General features: G+C 31.2%; 1 protein-coding gene across 2 annotated transcripts in view; it reads left to right on the top strand.

The window, feature by feature from the left end:
• Positions 1-8,937, top strand: part of LOC106471490 (signal-induced proliferation-associated 1-like protein 2) — a 41,836-nt gene that overhangs the window by 16,144 nt on the left and 16,755 nt on the right. For both annotated transcript variants that reach the window (XR_002613268.1, XM_013932090.2), the window contains exons 8-13: positions 2,332-2,489; positions 3,187-3,293; positions 3,613-3,747; positions 3,963-4,057; positions 7,879-8,024; positions 8,421-8,535. Coding sequence is in view for 1 of the 2 variants with exons in the window: in XM_013932090.2 (XP_013787544.1) it covers positions 2,332-2,489; positions 3,187-3,293; positions 3,613-3,747; positions 3,963-4,057; positions 7,879-8,024; positions 8,421-8,535 (756 nt within the window). In the remaining variant the exon portion in view is untranslated. The remainder of the gene's footprint in view (positions 1-2,331; positions 2,490-3,186; positions 3,294-3,612; positions 3,748-3,962; positions 4,058-7,878; positions 8,025-8,420; positions 8,536-8,937) is intronic.

The following is an 8,937-nucleotide window of genomic DNA, read 5'->3' as shown; positions in this document are numbered from 1 at the left end:
TATACAGTTGTACACTCCCAACAGTTATATGGGAAGTGAGGATTTGTTGAATAATAACTATACAGTTGTACACTCCCAACAGTTATATGGGAAGTGAGGATTTGTTGAATAATAACTATACAGTTGTACACTCCCAACAGTTATATGGGAAGTGAGGATTTGTTGAATAATAACTATACAGTTGTACACTCCCAACATTTATATGAGAAGTAAAGATTTATTGAATATTAAGTTTACGGTTGTACACCCTCAACATTTAAAAGTAAGTTAGTTTAGTTATGTTGTTATAGAAACTGGCACAGTGGATTTGTGGAAGCTAGTTTTGGCAATACCTTAAGGAATATGTATAGAAAGTATCATAAAATGTTTGAAATTAAACACATTAACCGTCTGTATGGACAGGCCAAAGGGTACATGTCATGACATTTTAGAGTTATTTTCCAAATTTAACTAAACATTTTTATTATCTTTGTATGTCAATGAAATTGGAATCACAATATAGTTTATAGTTCAAATTTTAATACATGTTTTAATTTCTTAATTCAAAAAAAAGAAAAAAAATGCTAAAAATGTTTTTTTGTGAGTCATGTTGCTCAGTTTATATTTTATTATGCCTATCATACAATTTATATAGTGGTTAAGGAATTAGAACCTCCAATTTCAAACATTTACAAGGTAGAATCTAAAATGAGAAGTTCTTACCTGTTTGATTTTCTGAGATTTCATTATACATTGCAAATCTACCAGGCTAGCCTCACACACTACTTTCATTTTACATCTCTTGTCTACTCATCTTAAGTACTTGTTTATAACCAATAGAAAGAGCACTTCCCAAGCTTTGTAAATCTGACAGCCGTTTGTAATTGGCTTGAATAAGAACTTGTAATTTCACTGGAAATTGGGAAGTCTGTTGACTAAATCATTGCTCTGGGCAGAAATGAGATTTTTTTTAACCCACATATACCTTAGTTAGAAAGCCAGATAAATTACAGTGGTTTTATGTGAACCAGTATAGCAATCTGATAATTATTTGTTTGGTTTTCTAAAATACGTCTTTGAAATTTACAAAAATTAATTTGTCTTTGCACTTTATTTAAGAAAATAAACAAGGCTTACGGCAAGGCTTAGCAAGTACAATGTACGAGTTCAAATCAATTTTGTAGCATCGTAAGTACTAGAAGTCATTGTTTTTCTCTCTATATATTTTTTTTATTTGTTGTTCTATGTTCTAAGAAAAATAGCTAAAAATTGAACTTTTATGAGTAAACAGTAAAAAATATGTATACATGTTCATAAGCGTAATTTGTACATGTATACTGCTAAGTTCTTATTACCCTGGAAGGATAAGTGACATCAACATATATACCAAGTTTACTGAATGAGCCCAGACTTTGTACAGAGCCATATCATATACTTTCATTATTTTAGACAATTCTCATTACAATCACTGTACTGCAAACAAGCTGATAAATCCTCTCCCACTGTGTTCTTGGAGTTGGGATTATTATAACCTCTATGGGAAAGTTTTGGTAATTGCTCAGCATGAACTTATTTGCTATTGATGGTGTCACTTAAACAGTCTAATGGCAGGAGTGGTGATTCATGTTTGGCAGACTTCTACTTCATCAGCTGACATGTACATAAGAAATAGATGTGAAAGAGTTAGACGTACACACTTATTGAAGTGATGTACGCACTCATTGAAGTACTTTGGAACTTCTTTGTCAGTACTAAAAAGGATAGAACAGTACTACTCATTTTATTTCACATTTTTCAATTTTTGAAGATTTATGGTGGTTACAAGATCAGTCAAATTAACCAACTCCATATAGAGTTAGGGTAGAGGAAATAACAGATTAGATATAGTTTTTCAGAAAATAAAGTTTGACATTTATTTAGGGATTTTACGTATTACAAATTAAATTTGAAAATTTTCAGATGAAGAAAAGTATTTTTGATCTTAACATAAAAATCACTTTGCACTCGGAACAGTCAACACTTTTCATATATTCGCTGTCAAATTTGTAGTAAAAGTACTTCATTAAAAATTCTGATTTTTGTCTACAAATATCTTGTAATGCTTACTAAAAGTTTGAAAATCTTCATGAAGATACACAAAACATCAAAAGTTGTTAATAGTTATCGTATAGAAACTGATGGTTACTTTGTGGTCACTAGGTCGGCGTAATGCACCGAGGCAGTTGCAAAAGAATTAAATTGAAAGTAATCTGTGTTTGTGGTAAGGAAGTTTGGGAATTATTTTTTTAAATTGTTTTGACATTAGAATTAGTACATTGAGTGTGTAGTTTATGTTATGATGTTGTATATTAGGTGCTGAGGAAACGACATATTGGAAATGACGTTGTAACCATTGTATTCCAAGAACCTGGTGCGCTTCCCTTCACACCCAAAAACATCCGTTCAAACTTTCAGCACGTGTTCATAGTTGTGAAAGCTGTGGATCCATGCACTGTCAATACAACATACAGGTACAGTAAGTTTATATTTAAAAGTTGGTTAATTCTGAAATAAATGAAGATTTTGATAAAAGCACTGGTTAGTGTGTATTCAAATGTTTTAAGACTGAAAAAGGGCTAAGAGGCTAGGATGTTGTCATTAAAGATGGAGTTAAAAAATTACTATAATTCTTAGCATTTTTTTTACTTTATTTCATTTGTAAAAACAGTCGTGAAACTTCAACCTTTTTTTTAATTCAAGATGTTTAAAAGTACTTCAAACACAATACTGAAATGGTTTTCCTACGATAAGTTATTTTTTTTATATAAATTTAATTTGGTTGAATAAAGAAAAACAATGTAGATACTTCTTTTTTTTTCATCTCTATTTCTGTTAAGTCTTACCTTTCATACCATCATTATTTAATATTAAAAAGATAATGCATATTTGTAATTGAAAACCACTTGTATCACCATATTAAAGCATAGCCTTGCATAGAACGTCTTACAGATTTTCAGTGTAACTTGTGTGAATGGGGTTGTAAAGCCTGAACTTGCAGGTAAAAAATTCCAAAATTATTCAATTAACTCTATAAATTTCTACTATTAATTTAAAATTTTCACAAAAAATTGTTACAATAACAACTAATTGTTTTTTTTTCTTTTTGCCTTCAATGTTTAATTTGTCATTAAAAATAGTTATTGTGTTTCCATTTTTACTATATTGTAGAGTGGCTGTTAGTCGATCAAAAGAAGTCCCAGCTTTTGGGCCTCCAATCCCATCTGGTGGAACTTTCCAAAAGTGCAAGTCTTTTGTTGACTTTCTTCTAGCAAAAGGTATGTTGATATGAAATATATATTTCTTTATTTTTGAGTATTATTCATTGAAATTACATGATCTCTCATGATTGTTTTGTAACAGATAGGCTATCCAAATGACTGTTCTTATCAATCATTCATAATTTTGCCTGTTTAATAGTTAAGTCACGTGTTTTAGTTATTCTGATAGAACTACATGTGTCTGTCAGATAGTACGATATATCTTAAGCTCTCGGGCTGATTATGTATGTCACTTGTTCTCTAAGATGTCTTTAGGGGTAACGTAAATGTTGGCCAACTTATATCGAAGGTATATTTTTGATTACTTTTCTCACAGTCATCAATGCAGAAGAGGCAGCTCACCAATCAGAAAAGTTTGTTACCATGATCCAAAGAACAAGGTTCGAGTGGCTGAAAGATCTTGCTACAGACCATGTCAGTAATACAACAGTGGAGACTGGGCCAAAATTTTGTATGTTACAATCTGTATCTTCAACTGCTATTATGTCATCTCCTATAGTTAGAAATTCACTTTCATATTTTTTCATCTCACTTAAAAGTCAGAGCTGTAGATTCAGATTTGTAGTTAAGAAGCATGACACAACAATCATTTAATGTGTGTGTGTGTGTGTGTAAATATAAAAATATCGTTTTGAAGTTACTATTTTTCTGTTCTTTTTTACACAGCTATACCCTCATTTGGGGGAAAAAAGAAAGAGCGTAATCGACCAAAATTTATCCCAGACAATTTCATTCAGGGAGCTATATCCTGGAAGGTGCAGGTAAACCGTTTTATAAGTGGTTCTGTTAAACAATATCTTTTTGGGATACTATATTGTGACAAGTTTCTGTGAAGATTATATGTATGTATATATTTTTTTAAAAGACAATATCTAGAAACTATAAATTAGAAAGAAATGGGCATGTTGTGGTAACTCTTTAATCATCTTTAGGTATATTAGATAAAGTATATGGTTAAAACTTTCCATGTCGGATCAGTTGATGTGACCGACGTTGTAACCTCAAAGTAACTACCAGAGTTTCAATACTATAACTTTTAATGTTTTGTGTATCTTCACGAAATTTGGCAAGTTTTTCAGTTAACATTACAAGTCGCTTGTACACAGTAGTCAGATTTTTTTAATTAAATATTTTTATTAAAGATTTTCTGTGAATATATGGAGTTAGTGTTAACTGCTTCAAGTGGAAAGTGATTTCATGATAAGATAAAATATACTTTTCTTCATCTAAAAACTTTAAAATTTCATATGTGTAACTTCTAAACCTTCTAAATGAATATCAAGCTTTTTTTTTCTAGTAAAACATTATATTTTATGTTTTATTTTCTCTACCCTAACTCTATATGGACTCGGTTGATTTGACTGACATTGTAACCACCATAAAAAAAATACAAAATAAATCTAAATTACCATTTTTTTTTCTAGAATAACTGCAGGTTGAAACAGGAAACAGTTGTTTATCCTACATGGATTTATACTCACAACTGTATACATCTGCTTATACTTAATTTTTTCTTTTATTGCCCTTTGAACCATGTCTAACTAATAATCCTGCCACACAAGTTGTAAATCTCTAGGCAAACACAGTACTCGTGTTACCTATTAAATGATGTAACACAGGCTGCTTGCAAGCACACCTCATGAAGAATTCTTTTTCAAATTTTTATTTATCTTACCTAATCTAACCTAATAAGTTTCTAATTTTTAAATTTTAATTACTTTTATAAAAATAAAAAAGAATATAAAGGTAAATATTAGAAATATAATACTTACTTTTGCTATCTTGTTTTGTCGATGTAGATTGCCAATAAAATTTAAGCCTACTTTTTTATACTAATGGTACAGGAATACTAAATGATTTTTTTATTTACTTATATAAAGCACCTAAGAACACAGAATTATAACACACAAAGCAAAAAATGTCTTATAACTATTGTAATTTACCTGACTTTCTAACTAAGGCACAAGACCCTCAAAGTAATTATTTAAGCTTTTCAATCTAACTTACTTAACCTAATAGATTTGTAATTTTTACATTCTAGTTGCTTTTACAACAGTAAATAAAAAATACACATAAAGAAACATGAAATTTAATACTTTTATGTTTTTTGCCATCTTACTTTTTTTTGTACTGATGGTACTAATACATTAAATAATTTTTATTTATTTCAAGTATGCACTTAAGAACACAAAATAGTAAGTCCAAAGTAAAGAATGCCTTATAACTTATAATTTAACTAGCTTTCTGATTAAGGCATATGTGCCTTAAAATAATTCCCTTGGCTGCTCAATCTGAGCTTGGCAATAACAACTTTCAAATAACTAAATATGTCTACTGAGAACAAGGTAGCATTATATATCATTTAGTAAGTTAAAACTTTGTCTTTCTGTTGGTTATAAACGATGTAACTGCAAACATCAATTTGTGAAAGAGAATATAATAGATGAGAATGGCAAGTGGGTTTGATCTTCAAATTAATATCTATACTATTATTAATTTTAATATAGTATACTGTACTTAGTAATTTATGTTAAACTCAGGACACCAGAAAGGGGAGATGGAAAAAATAGAGGATGGGCAAATCGGAGTGAACAAATGTTGTAACGCACATGCAAAGTGATATTGAGGATTTATTTAAATATTTATTTTAGTGCCTTATGTGCAATTTGTGTTATAACATCCATATTCAAAAGATACATGAATTATTTTGTGGACAGCCAACATAGTGTGAAAAAAATACTTTTGTCAAAGTACATTCCAAAGTAGAAATAGGCATAATTTGTTTATATATATATATATATATATATATTATTCATTGTTATATAATCTTTAACAAAAGTAACTAAAATGTAAAAATCTTAAACTTAAGTTTGGTAAGAAAACCCAGAGGGAAGAAAAATATTTTGTGTGATGTAACCAAAGTTTGTTTACCCTAAACTATTCACTCTCCTGATGATGTTACCAAAGTTTGTTTACCCTAAACTCTTCACTCTCCTGATGATGTAACCAAAGTTTGTTTACCCTAAACTCTTCACTCTCCTGATGATGTAACCAAAGTTTGTTTACCCTAAACTCTTCACTCTCCTGATGTTGTAACCAAAGATTGTTTACCCTAAACTCTTCACTCTCCTGATGAGAGTGAAGAGTTTAGGGTAAACAATCTTTGGTTACATCTCGATGATGTAACCAAAGATTGTTTACCCTAAACTCTTCACTCTCCTGATGTTGTAACCAAAGATTGTTTACCCTAAGCTCTCTGTTATCCTGCTGGGAGATTTATTGCTTGTTACAGTCCCAAAGACTTCCAAATACACTAAGAAAACCATAAAATTAAAAGAAAGTATATGTGAAAAGGTTATGATAAATAAATTTTTGATTTTATTTTATTTTTCTCCACTTTTCACTTTACATTCATAATTAGGGTAGAGAAAATAAAAGATAGAATTTAAAATTTTTACCAAGGAAAAGACTTTTGATGAGTGTGTAGTAGGTTTTAGAGGTTCATTAGTTGAAATATGAAAACTGGGAAATAAGAAGTATTTTTAACATTAAAATCACTCATCTCAGACTGACTCAGTAAAGGCTTCATAAATTCACAACTAAATCTCTAGAAAAAATACTTTATGGGAAAAAAAAAAGATTTTTTTGTGAACAGCAAAGTTGTAACATTTACTAACAGCTTGCCAAATTTTGTTAATTTTAATTTATTACATTCAGAGTTAAGGTACCATGGCTACAAAGTAGATCAAATTGATGAACCCATATATATAGGATTAATTAGCATTTATTTGAAACCTTTTTCCTGAGTTTAGCAGCTTATCGTGTAAAGACATATCCCATACCGCTCTTCAGGGTTTAGTAGCTTATTCTATAAAGACATATCCCATACCACCCTCCAGTGTTTAGTAACTTATTCTGTAAAGACATATCCCATACTGCCTTCCAGTGTTTAGTAACTTATTCTATAAAGACATATCCCATACCACCCTCCAGTGTTTAGTAAGTTATTCTGTAAAGACTTATCCCATACTGCCTTCCAGTGTTTAGTAACTTATTCTGTAAAGACATATCCCATACTGCCTTCCAGTGTTTAGTAACTTATTCTGTAAAGACATATTCATACCACCCTCCAGGGTTTAGTAGCTTATTCTGTGAAGACATCCCATACTGCTCTCCATGGTTTAGCAACTTGTACTGTAAAGACATCCAACACCACCCTTCAGGGTTTGGCAAATTATTGTGTAAATAAATAAATATCCCATGCCGTCCTCCAGAGTTTAGCAGCTTATTCTATAAAGACATATCCCATACCACCCTCCAGTTTTAATTAAGAAACTATGATTGAATCTTGATTTTAATTCATTCTATATTGTTTTAAAAAAGCTCCTAATGGTAAGAGACAAACCACTGTAGCAGTAATTGAAATATATGATTTCAGTGGAAACCTAGCATGAGAGGAACTTCTTATGTACTTTAATTTTGGGGATACGTTTTATTCATAAGTTTTTATTCTTTGTTAAATTTTAGGGATTGGTTATTTTTCTTTAGTAGTAACATGATAAATACTTAAACTTCTTGGTAGGTTGAAGATTTTGAGGAACTGTGTAAGATCAATTGTTTACTGGGAATATCGGCACACACCATTGTCTTGATTGAAGAAAGCACAAAAGAAATTATTTTTGCATGTCCTTCAGCTTCAGTTCTTGGATGGTCATCTCATACAGGCTGGTATGCTTCTGATTTTTATATGGTGATCTAAGTATGAGTGACTATTGTTTTGATGGTTATTTTATACAAATGAGTGAAGACGATTGTTTTTGATCATGTTTGTTCTTCACACAGTTAAACCAGTTTGCTGGTCATGACTATCACAGTTAAATGAGTGTGTATAAATCATAATATATGCACATCTTCACTAGTAAATAAAGCTGTCCAGTTTGTAAGAGTTTCTCAAGACTTATTTTTACATACCAATAGCCTGAAAGTCATAAAACCTAGTGGTGTGCATCTTATTGTTTTATATTTTTAGCAAGTAACTATAAATCTTTATTTTTAAACTCTGCTCATGTGATTACTAATGAAACTGACAAAGCAAAATTTTGGTATGTTTATTCTTTTATTTAGTTTGAAGATATTTTACCATCAAGGAGAATGCATTGTTCTGATCACCAGGGATCCAGAAATTGATGAGATACAGGAGATTGTCAGTCGCCTAGCTTGTGTAACTACTGGATGTGAGGTGGGTAGATTCAGAAGATTGTCATTTGTTTAGCTTGTGTAACTACTGGATGTGAGGTGGGTAGATTCAGGAGATTGTCAATTGCCTAGCTTGTGTAACTACTGGATGTGAGGTGAGTAGATTCAGGAGATTGTCAGTCGCCTAGTTTGTGTAACTACTGGATGTGAGGTGAGTAGATTCAGGAGATTGTCAGTCGCCTAGCTTGTGTAACTACTGGATGTGAGGTGAGTAGATTCAGGAGATTGTCAGTCGCCTAGCTTGTGTAACTACTGGATGTGAGGTGAGTAGATTCAGGAGATTGTCAGTCGCCTAGCTTGTGTAACTACTGGATGGGAGGTGAGTAGATTCAGGAGATTGTCAGTCGCCTAGCTTGTGTAACTACTGGATGGGAGGTGAGTAGAT

This window comes from Limulus polyphemus, unplaced genomic scaffold, assembly GCF_000517525.1.
Source record: "Limulus polyphemus unplaced genomic scaffold, Limulus_polyphemus-2.1.2 Scaffold4651, whole genome shotgun sequence".
NCBI lineage: Eukaryota > Metazoa > Arthropoda > Merostomata > Xiphosura > Limulidae > Limulus > Limulus polyphemus.
The sequence above is the reverse complement of the archived record's forward strand: the minus strand, read 5'-3'. Positions and strand labels throughout refer to the sequence as shown.